This window comes from Pleurodeles waltl, chromosome 1_1, assembly GCF_031143425.1.
Source record: "Pleurodeles waltl isolate 20211129_DDA chromosome 1_1, aPleWal1.hap1.20221129, whole genome shotgun sequence".
NCBI classification, from domain to species: Eukaryota; Metazoa; Chordata; class Amphibia; order Caudata; family Salamandridae; genus Pleurodeles; species Pleurodeles waltl.
Genome location: NC_090436.1, coordinates 833,731,860 through 833,751,086, shown reverse-complemented (window position 1 = coordinate 833,751,086; position 19,227 = coordinate 833,731,860). Strand labels below are relative to the sequence as shown.

The 19,227-nt window shown below is 42.7% G+C and overlaps 1 protein-coding gene across 1 annotated transcript in view; it reads left to right on the top strand.

The window, feature by feature from the left end:
- Positions 1 to 19,227, top strand: part of ABHD17B (abhydrolase domain containing 17B, depalmitoylase) — an 89,077-nt gene that overhangs the window by 59,974 nt on the left and 9,876 nt on the right. Inside the window, exon 3 of the mRNA XM_069228911.1 lies at positions 1,586 to 1,765. Within this exon, the coding sequence (XP_069085012.1) occupies positions 1,586 to 1,765 (180 nt within the window). The remainder of the gene's footprint in view (positions 1 to 1,585; positions 1,766 to 19,227) is intronic.

The window sequence follows — 19,227 nt, the reverse complement described above, 5'->3', positions numbered from 1 at the left end:
TTTCAAAAGAAAATCAGGATAGAAAATGTCCATATGGAGGAATATTGCTCAAGCTTAGTTTTCCCAATTTCTCTTGTTTTTCTCACCTTTTGTCTTCCTTTCTAACTTTCTACAAAGTCAGGAGGCGGTTTCACAACACACAAATGTGTGGATAATTTATAGTTTCAACATATTTCTTTTGCATGCTCTTTCACTTTCTATTGACTTTTTTCCCAGAGAGGTATCAATTCTCTTTTTCGTGCTCTCAGTCTAGGGCAAGTTAGTCAATTGGTTCCCTGTATCTACTGTAATTTCTATCTATAAATGTTGCTTCCCTTAGGCAAATCCAGAATCGGAGCAGTATCCACTTGTAGGTTTTTTATTTTATTTTATTTTTTCTAGGGATCACCAAGGACTACACTGGTGATCTCCAATAACCAGCACACTAAGTAATTCACCTGCAAAAGAAAATGGTTTTCTTGAGTTCTAGGGTGGACCATCTCAAAGGAAGTTGTGTAGGATTGAGCCTGGGTAGCACCCAGCAAGTTATCATGCTTGAATTCAAGCTGTAAATGTCCATCCAAGACTGTCTTGCAGTCCCTAAGTCTGTATTCTTGTATTAAGGTGAAAGGATGAGAGAAGAGTTTTAGTTGTGGTGTCCATGCGAATATTGGTGTAGCCTAGAGAGTATGCACTAGTCCGGACACACTGGCTATTGATTGTTTTTCTCCACAGGCAAAGGCCTATGAAGATAGGTTTGCAAGCAGCAAGTACAAAGGAGTTAAGATGGTTGGTTGCCTTAGAGGTATTCACATCTTAGTTTGAGAAGAGGCACAACTGTATGGCTCTGCAAAATTGGAAACGAATGTTGAAGGATAGCAGTTTATTCCATACTGTACTGAGAAACAGTTATTCTGTGCATGTAGGAGTTATTAGTAGTGGGGCTGGTTCTGGTTTCAGGTTTCTTCCTTAATCGTGATGTCTGAATTTTAGTTCTAAGAAACCAGGTCCTATCCTCTTGTTCACTTAGTGTATAATGCAGAGGGATTTGGAAGATACCCTTCAGGCCGCAGGTATCCAGAGGACTGCATGTCTAGGTTTAGGAACCTGTCTAGTTGAAGTGTACTGTATTTGTAGCTTAGCAATTGATTTTGTTAGCCAGGTCGATGTAAAGTCTATTTGCGTAGTGCCAAATTTATGGCAGTTGAGATAACGATGCCTGTATCCTATGTGATATCCCAGGTAAGGGTGACAGTATCTTTTCATTTTGTCGAATGAGTCTCTAGTTGCTTTGTTGAGTTAAGGGCTGAATAGAGGCTGGAACCAACAATAACTTCATTTGAAGTGGTTATTGGCCTCCTGTAACTACTGCTTTCCTGATCATGCTGCTGCAGAGTTGGTTCAAGTGTGGAACTGCACAAGCAGTAGAGTCTGAGGTTGGTAATTCAGAGGGATTCTCACATTAAGTTAAAAACCAAGTTGTGTAGATTTTATCCTAATGGTCCTTTTACATGGAGTATTTGAATATCAAGTGTTTTAATTTTCTTAAAAGTAAGCCTAGTTTGCCTAGTATTGTTACATATACACTTCTGTTTTCATTTTCTAGGTACGGAATTCGACCTGAAAATGTGATCATATATGGACAAAGTATAGGGACTGTTCCATCTGTGGATCTCGCTGCTCGCTACGAGAGTGCTGCTGTTGTACTTCATTCCCCTTTAACCTCAGGAATGCGGGTTGCCTTCCCAGATACAAAGAAGACCTACTGCTTTGATGCCTTCCCAAAGTAAGTTACCTTCTAGGACTCCCCAGCAAAGAGCAAATATTAAATATCTCTAATGTATCACAACTAAAACCTAAATGGGCTAAGAATGAATTGTACCTTCAACATTGATAATAGCATGCCAGCATCTTTAAAAAAAAAAAAAAAAAAACTCTGAATAGGACATGCATTGTCTCTTTGTACCAACCATAAAGCAAGGCTTTGTGGTTCCTCGCTTTGCTTTCATCTGATAGACAACTAAAGAAGAAAAACAATGCATGCCTTACTTAATTCTAGATTACTCAGCCATTTCATTTTTTTTTTCCGAAGCGAGCTATCGATGTTCAGGTGGTCTTTCCACTCCTGGAGCAAGTGCCTATATAAAAAAAAACAAAAAAAACTTAAAGGGTCAATCAATTTTTCCATCATGGAATCTTTGTTCACAACTTACATGATTTTCCAGTGCATGAAGCCCAAACACCAGGGCATGTTTAGTAAATTATTTGAGGATAAAAATCGTTAGCTCAGCCACTTTGGTTTTATTTTTCGCTTGTCTCAATGGTATTCAAGCTGGTTATCCTGGGCTATGTTCTTATCTCTTGAGTATGATTGGCTCTGCCTAGTGCAAGGTTTATGTATAAATATCATAGGCTCTGAATTCAACCAGCTGCTCATTGACTATATTTATATCCAGAAATATTTTAGCTTAAGTGACCTTCAATGTGATCTGAATGTAGAGCAGTCAGTGTATCTGAGGTGCTAGTTTATTGATAACCTTAAAAGGGGTGATCAGCATTTAATCTTCAGTGTGGTCCTGTTTTGTACTTTGACTTGTTCTATACATCTGTCTTCGTTCAGGGGTGCTGTCAGAAGGGAAAATACAATGATGCAGACATGTACACTGACCAAAGTAGGCGTCTATTATATATGTATGTTTTGCCCTGCAAGACGGCATACCTTTGTAGTCCAAGGCTAGTATCTGTTACGCAGTTCCATTAGTTGGTTAGTAAGCATTAACTTTAGAAATGTTTATCTGAACCAGTAGTCACAGTGGGACCAGGAAGCACACCACAATAAAGGTGAATGTATACAGAACATGCAATCCCCAAAATTCCTTTAAGTTGGGAAATGGACGAAAGCATGCCAGGAATGAATACTCGGTGGCTAGAATCTATAGCCCCACCCACCCCCTCACTTCAATCTTTGACTGTCTTTAGCAGCGATTATAGAAGGAATGGCTGCCTCAAATGTGCATGTTACGTCTCGGGGCAATATATTTTAGTAGTCATTGCACAACTCTGATTAATCAACTACTGATCCACCTGAAAAGACGGCAGAATTTCAGACTGTAGTTGTAACAGATGGACTTTTCTCTTTGGGAACTAGGACTGAGTTTGAACATTTTTCTGGTTGAAGTCTTTGCTGTGGGAACCTGTGGTTAGAGCCTGCAGCATACCTATAGGAGATGACCATTTTTCAGAGTGGATCTTCCAGCCAAAAAGATTTTCCCAGATCATCACTTTTCACAGATCACCAGTGCTCCTTTACGGAGGGCACCCTCTATTGTCTTCCAGATGTTGGCAGGATCTTGTTCATGTTGCTTACCTTCCCAGTCATCCCTAAAGTTGCTTCAGACATGGTCCTATTTAGCCCTGGACCTGGCGAAATTTGTTTACCAAATTGCTCTTCTTTGTCAGGATTCAGCAATCATTTTAGTATGTGATCCTCCTCTCGCAGAAAAGTTGCCTTATACCTTACCCTGTACCTGCATTGCCTGTTGTGAGGGCTTTGTTTTGAACTGAGCAGATAAGGTTGAGATTGGGCTTCACAGCAAGGCCTGGGGCACCAAGGATCCAGGTCTGATGAGTATGGAGAAAGGATTCTTTCTGCCTTGCCTTCTATGTCTCTGTCTGCTGGCTCCTTCCTCACAAATGTCGCTGCATCAGATAGACGGCAAGGAAGGCAATGGCACAGTTGCTACTTGTTGCTTTTGAGAGATTGTGTGCTGTTGTCACCCTAATTGATAAGCCTCGAACTTGTTGAAGGACATCTAGAACATCTTTGCACCTATTGACATCACAGGTCATGTGAAGGTGCCTAGCCTTTAGTTTTAGGAACTGAGACTTGAGCATTCTAGAAATTTTATCTATCAGAAGTAACTTAATTGGTAGAGACTTTGATTATCTGACCCTGGCTTCTCATTCACTGACTCTGGCAATTTTTGGAAGCTACCAACTATTCTTAGAAATACTACACCTCAGCCACAGGTTCCTGCCATGTTGCGTAAATCAGTATCTAATACATTGTTAGTGGATCCTGCTACCTCTGGTCTGACCAGCTTGTTATACAATCCTTTAGTGCCGATCCAACCTTTACTTCACAGGTATTTTGCACCATGTAGGCACCATTCCAACACTACTGCAAATGCCCACACATGTTGTGTTATATATTTGACAGACATACTCCTAGGTGGGACTTCCCAACTTAAAGGGAACACATTCCTAGAAGGGACTGGAAAATTCAGAATGCTTTCCTCCTGGGAAACATACTTTACAAACATCAACTTCTTAATTATTATTGTCATTTTTAAGTACAAGATGATACCTATCCCTTCACTTGGAAGCCTGCCTTGATGACAAAACTACTTTCCATGGAAGTCATCAGATGTAGAGCAAAATGAAAAGCGCCACTTCAACTTAGACTGCTACGTTAGTAAACTTTGACACTCTTCATCAGAGTTCTTAACCACTGCTCCCTCTGGCACCAGGTCTAGTTGAACCTGCTGTGGACTTGTTCCTTACACCTGTTTAACCTCTGCTAGCATGTCTGCAGAAGAAATACAGATATCTGATGAGGATTCTTTTTCAGATGTCTTGTTTTTCTCTTGCTTCAGTTTTCGTGGTCAATGCTAATTAGAGCCATGCTATTGGTCCTTCCACTGCTTTCCCCCAGTAAGGATAGTAAGTGCTTAGATGCAGTAAGTCAAAACTTTATTGGGAAGTTACAACCATTCCCTATCAGTCTCTGCAGAGTTTCTCTGAGGACCATACAACAGAGGAGAGAAAAGCCTTCAAAGATGTTTATTTCCAAGTGCATAATGGTCTCCAACCAAATTATTAGAGCCTGGTTAAATCCTCTGACATGGCAACTTCTGTTTAGTATCAGACTGGCAATAAGGCGGTCCTTTTGACTACAAGTCACTGGGATGAAATCGGAGGCTCAGCAAAAACATTTGCATCTTCCCTTCTTTGGCACTACCCTTTTCATTGAAACCTTTGTGCTAGGTAATGCACTGGATGAATTCAGAGATGGAGAAGCTTTACGGTGTATTAAGAATAAAGAATGTTAAACAAAAAACACTTCAGATCCTGTAAACTCTGGGTTATTCAAGCAGCTGATTCAGGCCTCTTGGTGGCCTTAAAAAGCAAATCAGCCATGACAACAATATCAGCTCACACCAGCAAGAGGCAGAAGAAAACAGCCCTTTATGGCCTAGGGCAGGCCACCTGTAAGGAGTGATATCATCAAATACCTCATAGTGGCAAAGGGACACTGAAGACAAATGGATGCTGAACTTGGGGCGAATTGCTACTGTCAGTGGTCCAAAGCCTATCTGCCAGTAATACCTCCAAAGAAGTCCTCACATTATCAACAGAAACTTTAAAGGGAGGTCAGCATCCAGTGGCAAATGCAAGTAGCGAGAAGAGTGACCAGTTGTCAAAATTCGAAAGGAGGAGCCCATCCATGAATATAGACTTTCTCCATCTCAAAAAAGCAAATAAGTGGATCAGGTAAAACACATTTAAGATGTTACCTCTCCATCAAATGTAGTCTTCCCTCCATGGAGGAAACTGGATGTGTGCCATAAACCTTCATGATCTGTTTTTCCACATTTCATTTCAAGTGAAACATCACAGGTCCCTGAGATTACTAAAAAGAAATTGACAGCTACCAGTACAGAGTCCTGCCATTCCAATTGTAATCGACTCCCAAGGACTTTTCAAAGTGAATGGCAAGTTTGGTAGCACACTTTAAGAGTAGGCATGCTTATATATCTGTATGCCAAGGTTTCCACTCCTCAGCAGGCTGAGCCTTACAATTTAACAGTTGATCCTCTTAAACAGCTTGGATCTAGAAATCAGTCATTCTAAGTCAGCATCTGTCCATTCCGTCCATTATCTGGAAACTGTTTTTGACACTGAAAGCACAAGCACTTTTGTTGAAGAAACTTTTCTGTCCACTTAAGTGTCTGTAAGGCAGCTCATTCACCAGCCAAGTGATACCTACCTTCTTGGGCTCAATGGTGGTATTAATTTTCTGGTCTGAATGCTAGTTGTTTAATGTGAATCAGTGATGCCAATTCTCAGGTAAATGGATGGATACCCTGATGCTCACTTTATCAGTGACCCGCTCCTCCTGGTTGTGCCTTTTGAGGAATCTAACTTTTCTGCCACAAAGTCCCAACCCAGAAGTTAGTCACAGACCCTTTCTTTTGTGATAGGGGACCCAGCTGAACCATCTCCTTATTCAAGGCAGATGGTCTGAAAAAGAAATGTTTTACTGAAACGATCTGCTGAAACTCTAATAGTAGCACACTTAACTCTCAAATCTTTACTACAGTCCTTCAAGACAAGCTTTTTAGTGGTTCACTCAGGCAATATGACAATCTTTTTACCCAGAAGACCAGAGTAACTGCCAATTCATAGAGCTTGTTGTGGTTATGTGGAATGTGCTCCCTTAAAGAAGAGTGTCTATTTCCATACTCAGTTGGCTGAAGCGCATTTTGCTATGTTAATCTTTTCTGATAGACTTCTAACTGCTGCTTCCTCACCTTTTTAATATTCATCAGGCTCGATCTGAAAACTGGTAGCACTATGCAGCTCCACACGGATGGTACTCTCCTCTGCAAGTGAAGCTCTGGGCCTTCTAAAGAAACCACTTATGAACAATGACATAAGTTCCTTTCTTTCTGTCCTAGCAGAGTGGATCTGGAGCTGCCACCCATCTTTTGAGAGAATTTCAATTATTCAAAATATTTCGACAGTATGCAAGGAAAATGTCAAAAACCCAAATCTTCAGGGTTCAACCGGTGTGGGGAATGTGGCAAACTTATGTCTGACTGACCTGCATTTGGTTTGCATGTGGTGCCAAGGGTTGGACAATGACTCAAAGGCCTGCAGTAACTTGCCCCATAATGCACTTGAAGACCATCGGGAAGTTGAACTGTTGTAGCGAAATACTCTAGAACTTCTTATCATGGCCCACCCCTAAGGTCGTCCATCGACAAATTGTCGCTGTGGTCCAAATCCTTGGATAAGTCCAAGGGAAAAACTAAGGAAGTCCAAATTGGACTCTACTTTGTCCTACAAAGCTCGATCTGAGAAGGCGCAAGGGTGTCATCGTGCCTGCAGGCCTCCCTCTTGAAATCCCTACACTTAGGAGTGGGTTCAGACCCTTTTCCTGCGGTAAGATAAATATCCATTGCCGTCAAACACCACAACACTATGAGAAATTCAGTGAAGCCATGCTTCAGCTTTTTTGACACATTACTGGCTCACTCAGGCGCACATGCTGGCACCAGGGAGTTGTGGCCTTCCATTTGAGCTTTTGCAAGCTGAGCCCTCTGGTTTTGTTCTGGGTTCCAGAACGACCTAATTACCTGTTCATTATCCAGTGCCACAACCCATGTCAGAACACAATTAACTGGCACCATCAGCTCTGGATGATGGACAACCAATAGTGCTTTCAGGTACCACCTTGATTGAGGCAGAGTCCTGTTTTAACTGAGCTGCAGCAGTTTGTCTCTCTTCTGATTCCAACACGGTGCCTTGGCATCTGGAAGAACTCGCATGCTGCATAAATTGTTTGGCACAGATTCTGATGCTGATGGCTGTGATGCTGGGTATGAGTTTGCCAAGCCTAATCAGGATATTAAGTGGTATTATGATCCTTGGGATGCCAGGTGTATGGGTACCTCCCCAGACAGTGGATTGATTTCCCTTCCTGGACCTGCTATGAAATAAAGTGCCTCCTTTGCAGTGGTTGGGTGGAGGGAGGGAGACCAACATTCTTGATCTTCAGCTACATACTCAGAAAGTGGAGACCAAATTCTTGACTGAGATGTTTCAGCCTGGTCAAATGAGTTCTACTTCTATTAATGTGTCTCTTGCAGAGACACTTTTGGAGACCTGGGGCAAACGCTGTTCAGGTCCACTCACCCCCATCCCCCTCCCTCCCTCCCCCAAGCAGTCAGCAGGTTTGGGGTGCCTTCACCCTACTCCATATTGTAAAAGAGGCACTTTCTCACACATATGACACGGACTTTGACTTTGTCACCCTGGCCCTCACTTCCAAGAGCCTCGTGGACTGGCTTCAGCCAGCAAGGTTAACCCAAATTAATTCCCAACTACTTCCCTGCCAGGGACTTAAAAAGTAAAGGGACCTTTGGTAAAACTGTCTTTATCTACATGTTTGTCCCTTCACTCTGTGAATGTCAGGTGCCTCTTAGGCTGCTACTCTCACAACTTGTGGGACTTAGTAGCTCAGTTATTATCCATGGCCCCAGAAGAAGTTTGAGCTATCTTCTCTCAGGCTATGCAAAATAGTTATGCAGTCAAGTTGACTATCTGATGCGAGCTGCACACAACTGACTTGCTTGGAAGATCCATAAGCACCAGTGTGGCCCTTTTACAGGTATGCCTGGATGTAGTCCACTGGATTTTTAGGGGACATTTAGGCCAGTCTTATAGACGTTCCATTTGACTCTTCTGTCTTTTCAAGGGTAAAGCAGATTTGTACTTGGGGGTGGTTTAATGATAGCAGGGCCACAACGCTATCCCTGAGACTTTCTGCTCCTTTACACCAGCCACCTCAACACAGTAGACCCTGATGACTTTGCCATCTAATGGCCCATTGCTCGCCTATCATCCTTCAGCAAGGCCATTGAAAAAGCAGTCTTTGATCAGCTCCAAGATCACATCAGTGCCAACTATTTGCTCCACGAATAGTAGTCTGCCTTCAGATCACTCTGCAGCATGGAGACCACATCATGGGCGATGCCCGCTTAATGACAGATGGCCTACTGATACTGCTGAACCTCTAAGCTGCCTTGAACACAGTCTAGCATCCCACTCTCATACCCACCCTGGAATCTTGAATGACTTACCAGAAATGTCTCACTTGCTCTCCTACCTTCCCAACTGACACCAGTTTGTTCAGAGGCACCTCATGGTGACAAGAGATCCTGATCACCTATGGAGTACCCCAGGGCTTCATGCAGTCTCCTGTCATCTTCATTCTTTAGTTGAAGTTGCGTGATGCTCTTTTCACACATAACCGCATCAAGATTTACCCAGTTTATCCCCTGCTTCAGCCATCCAGTGCCTCAAAAACTGCTTGCACATTATCCAGACCTGGGTGTCCAGCACCCACCTAAAGCTGAACCAAACCAATACAGAATTCCTGTTCTTTACAACGAAAAATGACTGTGCAGACCTGACTCAATTAATTGAACCCTGTACACCACCCTAACCCTCAAACGCATTGCCAAAAAAGAAAGATGGCCTGGTACAAGCTCTCTTCTAAAGAAAATCAGTTTCTTCCAGAAAGTGGCTTCAGAACTCCTGTTCAAGCACTAAGTCTCTTGCATCTGGGTGATGGAAATGCTGTACTCCATGGCCTCCAGACTCCACACTGGCATCCTTTTTAAGGGCATCCTACCCGCTGCAGCATCTCTCATCCAGGGCCTCAAGAAATATGATCACATCACTTCCAAAGAAATATAATCGCATCACCCCCTTCCTAATGGAACTGCATTGGCTTCCCTTTCCAAGCCCACACCATGTTCAAAACTAGCTGCATTATTTATTAAGCTATCAGGACCAGCACCTCCGCTTATCTTGCAGATAAGCTCACAATCTGTTGTGTTTCTAGGCACAGCCAGAACACCATCCAGCTGCAGACTAAAGTGTAACAACGGAAAAAAACTGGTCCACAGGTGGATAAGGCCTGCTGTCCTGAGATCTAGCTCATCTCCATATCCATCAGGACCCCCCAGCACGTTCAAATTTAGGAAAGAGTTAAACTCACAACTTTAAAGAGGATGGGGAGTAAACCCATAACATCTCAAAGTTGAGGGACAGCAATTCAGCTGTATCTAAAAATGAAGGCTTTCCAAATCTAAATTCAGAACATGGCGACACGGATTCTGACAGAAAATACAGCAGCAGTATTCTAAAGTGGAAGGGACAACTTCATATGCTGTATCAAGACTCTCAAAACAGTCAACAATGCGCAATTGCCGTGAGCATTACAGTTGTTGCACATGTACCTAAAGGGGACAATGCACATACAGACATGCTAAACTGACAGGAATGCCACATCAGTGGGAACTAAAGGAAACTGTCGGGAAAAACATTCACAAAGTGAGGCACTCAAGACACAGATCTGTTTCACAGTGAAGAGCGCAAAGTGCACACTCTTTGCCGCCGCCTCCTCCTTACAGTCCCCTGTCAAAAAGAAATGCACTGCCTTTCAATTGGTATGAGACACTTGCTCATCCTTTCCCCTTATTCTATTTACTGCAATTGTGATAAACATTTTCGCAATGTCGAAAATGACACGATTGTGCCCAGGAAAGCACGTCAGACTTAGTAGGCACATCTAATTTGCTTGTTGCAATGTAAATGATATACTTCTACACAAGGATGTACATCTAAAGGAGGAAGGTTTATCACCCAAATTTTCAGTTTGCAACTGACCGAGTTGCTCTTGGAATTTTAGAATGTCAGCATTTACTTTTGGCAGCGATATGAATGAATGTTATTGAGGCAAAGAGACAGTCTGCAAGGTGCTGCTATGGAGTATAATGGGTATGACTGCAGTTACCTCATGAAGAGTGATAAAAATAGACAAATCGCTGATGAAGCAGTTGTTCCCCAAAGAGTTTTCTATATCAGTAGACCAGATTCCAGGGGGTACTAAAAAAAAAAAATATATATATTATCCCCACATGGAGTAGCACCTCCTAAATGAAATCTCAATTTAGTTTTAGCAAGGCAAATGAAAAAACATTCGAAACTTATAAGACCCGAGCATATAACTCTAAAAACGTCGTTCTCAATTGTTTTTTTGAGAACATTGTTTACAGGCATTATGATTTAATGAACAGTTCTTACCTGTTGGAGACATCTAGCTGCAGATTCCTTACCTTAGAATTATCTGGCGGCAGCTTCGATTCTGGAATTTTTCTGCTGAGCAGTACCCTGCGCGTGCTGTTGGGTGGCGTTGGTCGGATCCGCGTGCATCATCCGGCTACATGTGGCATTGTCAGCGTCGTTGGAGCAGTCTGTGATGTCACAGCCTTTTATCTAGGCACCAACCAGGCGCGCATACGTCAGTCAGGAATCTGCAGCTAGATAGTCTCTACCAGATAATTAGTTACTGGAGGTGAGTAACTTGTTCTTTAGTGCATAAGAAGTGGAGGAGGAGAGCACATCAAAAGTTTACACAAAACATTATTTTTTCATATAAATAACTATACACTTCCCAGTCTTTTCCAGGAGCCACGTGTCATGACCGAAGGGGGTTTACTTTCATTAAATGTAAGAAGTGTTGGTAGTTGGATTGTACAGATAATTAATTAGAAAAAAAAAATCTTGACTTGAAACCCAAAACACATTCTACACAACAGTGGGCAGATGTAGCCTATGTGGGTAATGTATCAATAAGGGACATGTACAGCAGCTTCATGGTCATATCGACACATTTAATAGACCTTGTGTGGTACTCCAGTCTGAGGAAGGTACATTAGACCAGAAACTACTTCTCATTGAATCCAACCCCCCCCCCCCCCCCTTCCTCCACATGGGGTTAATAATGCTATTTAATCAGTTTTGTCGTTTAGAACTATTCTAGAAGTATCATCAAAAAAATAAAGTAAAACAATCTAAAATATAGAACATGTTTTGGAGCATTGTGGGCTTATGAACGACACCATAGCGACTCATTGCAAGAATATAACTTATCAGTACGCTTTCAGACCAACCACTAGATGGTGGAATAATGCACATAATTGAATCTAGAAGAAATGCAAGCCTAAAAACTGGAATTATTGGTAAGAGCTGGTTATCTTAAAATCAGAAATAAACCATTTCTCCAAGAGAACTTCACTACGTGCTACCTTTTTATGAGCTGGGACGTCTAAGCCTCCTTACAGTTGAAGCCAACGGTTGTCAACTTGCATCATAAAATGTGACAACCGTGAAACTGAGGAAATCCTGTTTCAAATATTTGACACAATCGTTCGCTCAGTCTGGGCAGCTTTTGCTTCAGTTGTTTGGGCTTTAGAGTTCTGACTTAAAATTAAATTAGAAGGAACAGCACAGGCACTGACCATTCAAACAAGAACCTTCAGCTTGAAGGATCATACTGTCAAGCATCACACACCTAGACCTATCATGCCAAAAACGGGTTGAGCCCGGAGTGCATATTACTGTAAAGAAAAATACTACACACTCCCTGAAGCCACGGAGTTAAATATCATCTCACTTTCAAAGTACAAATATATAATTAACTTATAACACAAGTTAACCATGAAAATGTATTTCAGTAAATTTCTGGGGGATTTTTTTTTTTCAGCAGTGCTTTCCATTTAAATAATTGTATTTAAATAATTGTATAGGATACTTAGAAAAAACAACATGCGTTGCATCGTACTAATCGGTAAAAATTCACTTTTGGACAAAGAGACACGGGTTACTATCAAAAAGTGATAGTGCTCAGGTGGTGTGTAAAATGAAGAGAAAGTATGCTAGATTCTTTCTTTGCCATCTTATTAATCCATTTCTCCTGGAGGTTAACCAGAATATGTGCTACATGGTTAAGCATATGTTCATTTTAGCTACATTTACAACTTATTACCTTATTCTCCTGGCACCACTTATTTTTACACTGCGTACTCTGTGGGCTTCGGGAACATTTGGAATTGGCTATACTAGTTGATACTTAGGATTTCACCATTGGAAAATTTGTTTTGGTGCTAAGACGTTCTACATTGTCTGTTTAACAGATAACAATTTTTAGTGTGGAGTGACCTTTTTGTTTTTTATTCCATTATAACAGTTGATATACTCAAATCTTTAACTTGTCCAAAAGGTCCTAAGTCATAGCTGTGCAAGAAATTGGTGGAATATGCTTTGTTTACCCTGCCTTAGCAGTAGACAGTGCATGGGGTGGGGATGCAGGGGGAAGACAATACAGTGTTAGTTTTTTCTAGCACATAAATATATCCAAATTAGGAAAGAACAAATTAAGCAAATTTTTGGTACTCCTGAAGTGCTGTGGAAACAAATATTTTGATGCGCTCTAAACAAATTAATACAGTAGATCATGAAATTTCCACACATCATTTATGTGCTTCATAGTTTTATTAGTTAAACAGTATGTCTGTGCAAATGTTATGGTCATTTCAATTGAAAACATATTGTCAGTAATGGCAGTGTGCTACCACACCATGCATACTCCACTTTACACCACTCTACTCTGCACCACTACACTATGCTTTTCACCAGTCCACTCTGCCTCTCTACAGGACGCCAATGCAGTATGTGCCACTATAAATTGCACCACTCCAGGCCACTGCACTACTCCACTGCATTCTAGGAATTCATCACATTCTACACAACTCCACTCTATTACACCACTCCTCACTACGACAATGTATGCCACTCTATGCCACTGCAGTCTAGGATAATTTACGCCACTCTGTCACTACTGTCCACACAGTCTGTGCCACTCCACGCCACTCTGCTACTTCCTCTATACCACTCCACTCTACAAGAGTCTGACACTACTCCACGACTCTACACAAATCTGACATTCTACACCAATCTGACGCTACTCAAATCTACAGCACTTCACTCTACACCAGTCCGACACTCTGCTCTGGGCTCCTCTAATCTATGCCCTTCCACTCCACAACACTAGTCCATCCATAGCACTACCCTTTCGGGCTCTAATTTTTAGCCATGCTGAACAGTATCCCAGCTGATGTATACTATGGCTAAAACACATTGGAAAAGCAAATAGCTCTTGCATAGCTGAGAAGCATTAGTTTTGCAGTGTATTTTTTTTTTTTTAAAGCAGTTTATGGGCCTAATTCATTGCCACGAGACAGTTTTTTGCTGTTGGTTTCCCCAATATTACCACAGGAATTCCTAGCCTGCAGCAAACAGAAATGCATGCAGTACCCTCTATCTTGCAAAACATAGTGTGTCCATGCACGTTCAAATGTGGCCCGATTTGCAAATGTGGGCCACCTTTTTAGGTACTTGGTTTGTAAATGGAGGTCACTTTTTTATTGTGGTACCAGAATCTCTGTCTGTACCAGTCTGACCCTGTCTCATCGTAACTCTTTCCTAGTACTTCTGGGTCTTGGGGCATGCCTAAAACATGTTTCGGAATATGGGTCTTTTAGCTTTGACTTTGTGCACTCATCTGGTTTACTTGGATCAAGACTGCCATTACTTATGTACAGTGCACTGTATTACATTGTAGAAGGCAGAACCTAGCATTACACAAGGATAACCTAATGTGTTATGGTCTTATAGCAGTCTCGGAGCTCTACTCTGCATTCCCTCTCCCACTTATTCACTGGACATATCCACCTGGCTGAGAACGTTTCCACACGAACCAAAGTATCGCTTTCCATATTAATAAGTCTGTAGTAATGTAGCAACTTCCTGGTCCTATTTAAAATACCTCAGAGCCTTTCCCTAACATAACAAATGTTGTGATGGGATGTATCCATCATGGTTATATACAGCATGGTTTCCCACAGTCATGTCCATGTCTTGCTCTGCTTTCGCAAATGCAGCATGTATGGCAAAGGTGTGTGCATGGTGTACATCCCATTTTTCCATTGCGGTCTCGTTGGAACCAAGTGTGGCATTTTTATAAGCTGACATTCTCTAAATAGGCATTGTGGATTGTCCTTAATAAGCCCAGAGTTCACCAGCAGGCCGTAACACATACCATGTCCCTCTGTTAACCACCTGGCTGTGAAGGACAGCTGAGAGACTGAGCAAAAGAGATCAACGTCTGGTACGTGTAGCCAAAGGGAATGTAAACATACACCAACTTTCTGTCCATTTAGGAAGTCTGCTTTTAAGAGTACAGTGGCAACAAGGTTTAATACTCTGAGCAAACCAGCCAGGTAGGTATAAAACTGTGCTTAACCCCTTTGCTGGCTCCATACTGCCCCAGAAGTGACCGAATGGTGCCTTTGGTGCTTAATTTCTAGCCATTCGGTTTAGTACTTTAAAACTGTACATCGCAGAGCATGAGCTAAAGCTGCCTGTAGGCCCCAGTCCGTTCCAAGTTGCAGGCTAGGTCCCATGGCCATTGCTGTGTTTGCTCCACTTCCCGCTCTAAATCTCCAGCGGTCAATGTCTAAGTCGAAGCGCAAGCTTTGGAAACAGAGCAGGACTCAAACCCATCCTGTCACTCTGACTCCAGAGGAAATGCTCAAGGGCACCAAGAATGAGTTGCACTCCCTCGTGCTCACTGGCCATGGATTTGATAACTCAGTTGGCCCTGAAGTGCCCAGAGTTCCCCGTCCTCTTGTTGACCCCACAGTAAATTTTAGCCCTTAAATAGCTAATGCTCCAAATATTTACTGCTCTTCGGGCTCCCGCTGGCACTCCTCTGGGCCCCATGGAACTATGGGGGCCTCCGGTTGGGTATACCAGCGGTGTCTGTCCAGTGTTGCCAATAACTAGTCTGAACAAACTTTGATACAAACTTCCACTCTGAACCCAAGATCTGTGCTGGTTCCTGTCACCTTAATGCCAATATGAACTCTGCCATAGTTGCCTGATCTGGTGCTGCCATCCATGTTGACCCCTGAACTGACGGCGACCTGAGTACCACTACTGTTGTGCTGTGAAACTGCCAGTGCGCAATCAGTTGTCATGCAGCCTGACTCTAATCCAGTTCCTCTACTGTAAGTGGAGTCTATTTTTCTTTTTGGCTGTGACTCTGATCCTGTGACACCACAGGTGCATCCCAGGGTAATGATAATTGTGAACAGGGATGACATGCTCCCCCTCTTATACTGATTCCTTATACTTTGATTTACAAAATGCCAGTGGGTTCCACACTTACACCCTGAAACAGAGTTTGACTTTCCACATGGGCCACCAACGGAAGAAAGTGCCTTATTTGCAGTGGTGATTCTTAATGCAGTTGAGGTACTAGAGTTAAAGCTGCCCTCCAAAGAGACTAAGACAAATGGTTTGACAAGTGCAGCACAGTCCAGGAACATCAGAGCTTTCACGATTACTTTAACTAGCTGGTTGAAACCATGTTCTTGCCCACCAGTAAGTCTGCAGGGTGCGAGGATACAGGCCTGTGCACAGTGACCCACATTTTCTCAAAGTACCCTACTTCCAAAAGTCTCGTACAGGCTTCAGCCAGTAAACTGAATCTTAATTACCTACTGTTTTCCCACATAAAAAATCCAAAAAGTGATGCTTTTAGCACAAGGATGTTTTCTTCTGCCAACTTGGCACTGAGGTCATTAAATGCAACCTATCTATTGGGCCAGTATAGACACACCCTACGAGACGTGGCCAGCACAATATTGCCAGTGGTCCTGGAAGACTTTATTTCCTCTTTGGTTCAGACAGTTCACTTCTGGCATGAAATGGTGAAGTAGGTTATATGTGTCGGCTTGCATACCACTGACTGACTGCGTTAGCAAGGCAGTCAGAACCAGTGTTTTGCAGACGGCCTGATCAACTAAATTTTCTGGTAATCTGCGGCATCCCTAATGGACCTGCCCTTTCATGGGTTTTGCATCTTTGCTTTGCAATGTGAGTAGTCTGCATTTTTTTTTCCCCAATGTCCCTCCCAGGACTAGAAATTTAGAGTTACTACAGTGGTGTTAGTCTGTTGGCAATAGCCTTCCCAGCCAGTGATGCAGCAGACAGCCCAGTCCGTTTGGAGCAGCAGCATCAGCAGACATCTAGGGCAGCTGGGACTACAGTCCTCCCACACCTCTTTCCCTGCTACAGTGGCCAACAAGATTAATTGGTTTGTCTTGAGCAGGGTTTAGCTTTTCTTTCCAAGTTGGCGATCCATTGCATCCCACAGATTGATCTTGCCTCCTATTCACAAGGGCTACACCCTATCATTCACTCTCTTCCACACCCAATTTTTCTTCTGTACCAGAACAAATCTAGGATGAGCAACTGTTCATCGTTTTGCAGAAGTACAACTTTTACTTTAAGAGGATGCCATAGAACTGGTATTTGAGTTGGTGAGAGGTGTGGATTGCTATTTCTGTTATTTTCTCATCCTGAAAAAGGACCAAGGCCTTGGGCCTATTCTGAACTTTAGATCCCTGAACACCTTCCTACAGAAGGACACATTTAAATGATCACTTTGGCTCCCATCGTATCTGCTGTGGATTTGGAAGATTGGATGATCTTCTTGGACTTGCAGGGCAAATATTTTCATACATCCAACACTTAGTTTTTCTTGCTCCCCTTTGGCTTCACCTTCGCCCCTGAGGGGTTCACGAATGTGGTGGCAACTGTCGCTGCCTTTCTTAGAATGTCGGGAATTACTGAGTTTCAACAGCTTGACTTACTGCTGAATGTGGGCCTGCCACAGGCGGTTGTGGACCACCTCCAAACGATGTTGGGGTTTAACATAAATGAATTGAAGTCCCACCTGATTCCATCACAGAAGCTTCCATTCATTGGGGTGGTCCTAGACATGGAGTTCAAGGCCTTTTCCCCTGCTGCAAGTTCTCAACATTTGCGCTATGATACTGAAATTTCAGGCACCACCCTGGATCCTGGTGAGGGTGGCTCTGAGACTTCATAGTCCTGTGAATCCTTCTTTTCACCTACACCAGGTGGCATATGCGGGCCCAGCAATGAAATATGAAATCCCAGTGCACTCAGCATCTGGGCTGCCTTTCCTGCACCACCTAGGTCTTGAAGGAGATAGGTCAGCCACAACTGCTGATCTTAGACTATCACAATTTTGTTTTGTGGTAGGCCACTACCCCACCGCACTCTTAGCTCACAGTTGTGATGGATGCATCACTTCTGTGTCAGAACGGTCGTTTGGGGGCTATGTAGCATCAGTTCTAACTCAGCTTACTGGCGCTTTGGGCCATCTGTTTGGTCCTGAAGGCTGCCAAGCTGTTAGTCAAGGGGAGGCTGGTGCAACTTATGCTTCTGTTTGCTTCTAAAGCGCATGGCTGCCCAACCAGCTATTCCCAGTAATAAAAAGCTTGCTACTACCAAGCAAGGGTAATGAAGCAGGTCTTCAGTTGTTTCCTAAAGATCACTTATCTCGGACTCTGGTACAGATGAAGCGGTTCCTAAATTTAGGTGCCAAATATTTGAAGGAGCTCTTCTCATGCTAGGGACAAGATCTACCCTCAGATTGGATGACTTTGGAGCCCTGCTAGAAATGTAACTCTGAATCACATGCCCTAGATAAAAAGGGCCTGTGTTGGCGAAGGCGCATTATCCGATAACCAATGAAGATTAGTCAAATGGGATGGCAATTTGTATTGTTTGAAGCTACCTTACCAACCTCTCTGAGATGCCCAGGTATAAAAGGCACCTGTAATCCAGGTGAGATGTAATAATGGCTTGGACCGCTGTTTTTTGAGTGAAGGTAGGAGAGCCCACAGTCCTTTTCTGAAGCAGTAGCCTGACAAGTTCTTTATTTGGTGTTCTAAAGTTATTAATCAAGCCATTCTCCCAAGTTTCACTACAGGTTTAGGGACCAGGAAAGGGTCAAAGATGTCCGGTCACCACGACGTTGAACCAGAGGTTAAGCTGATTCTCGACCATCACTTCAGTCTTTCCCCATTGAGCCCCAAACAGTTATGGCGCATCTCTTCAGCTGCAGTAGATAGTTTCTTAATTGCAAGGTATTACACAAGTCTGGAGTGAGTGAAATCACGAACGGATTGTCTGCAAAAGGGCCAATATATATATATATATATATATATGGCTTGGACGATCCCTGTGGGACATGAAAAGACTGGCCGAATAGTGGGTAAAAAGGGCTTTACAGAGATTTGAAAAGAACAGTGCCTTAAAAAGAAAGCAAACCACTACAAGCCCTTGTTACAGATCCCACAGTCATGTTCCATAGAAGTGAGCTGTGGACACTATCAAAGTTGGCCTTGAAATCTAGTACAATGATTGCTACAGAACCACTTTGATTAAGGGTCCATCTTCGCTCTTAAGTAACAGCTAGTGCTATGGTAAGTGTGAAAATCTAACTGAGGAGTAAAGAGGATTATGGGCTTCAAAAGAACTGGAAGGTTGACATTTGATAGGCTTTTCCAAGGTTTTAGCTGAAAGAAAATGGGTTGGTCATTTTCAAGTTTGGAACAGTCCAGGAAATGTGGTTTTCAATAGTAGAATCCACACTGCATGTTACCATGATTGAGG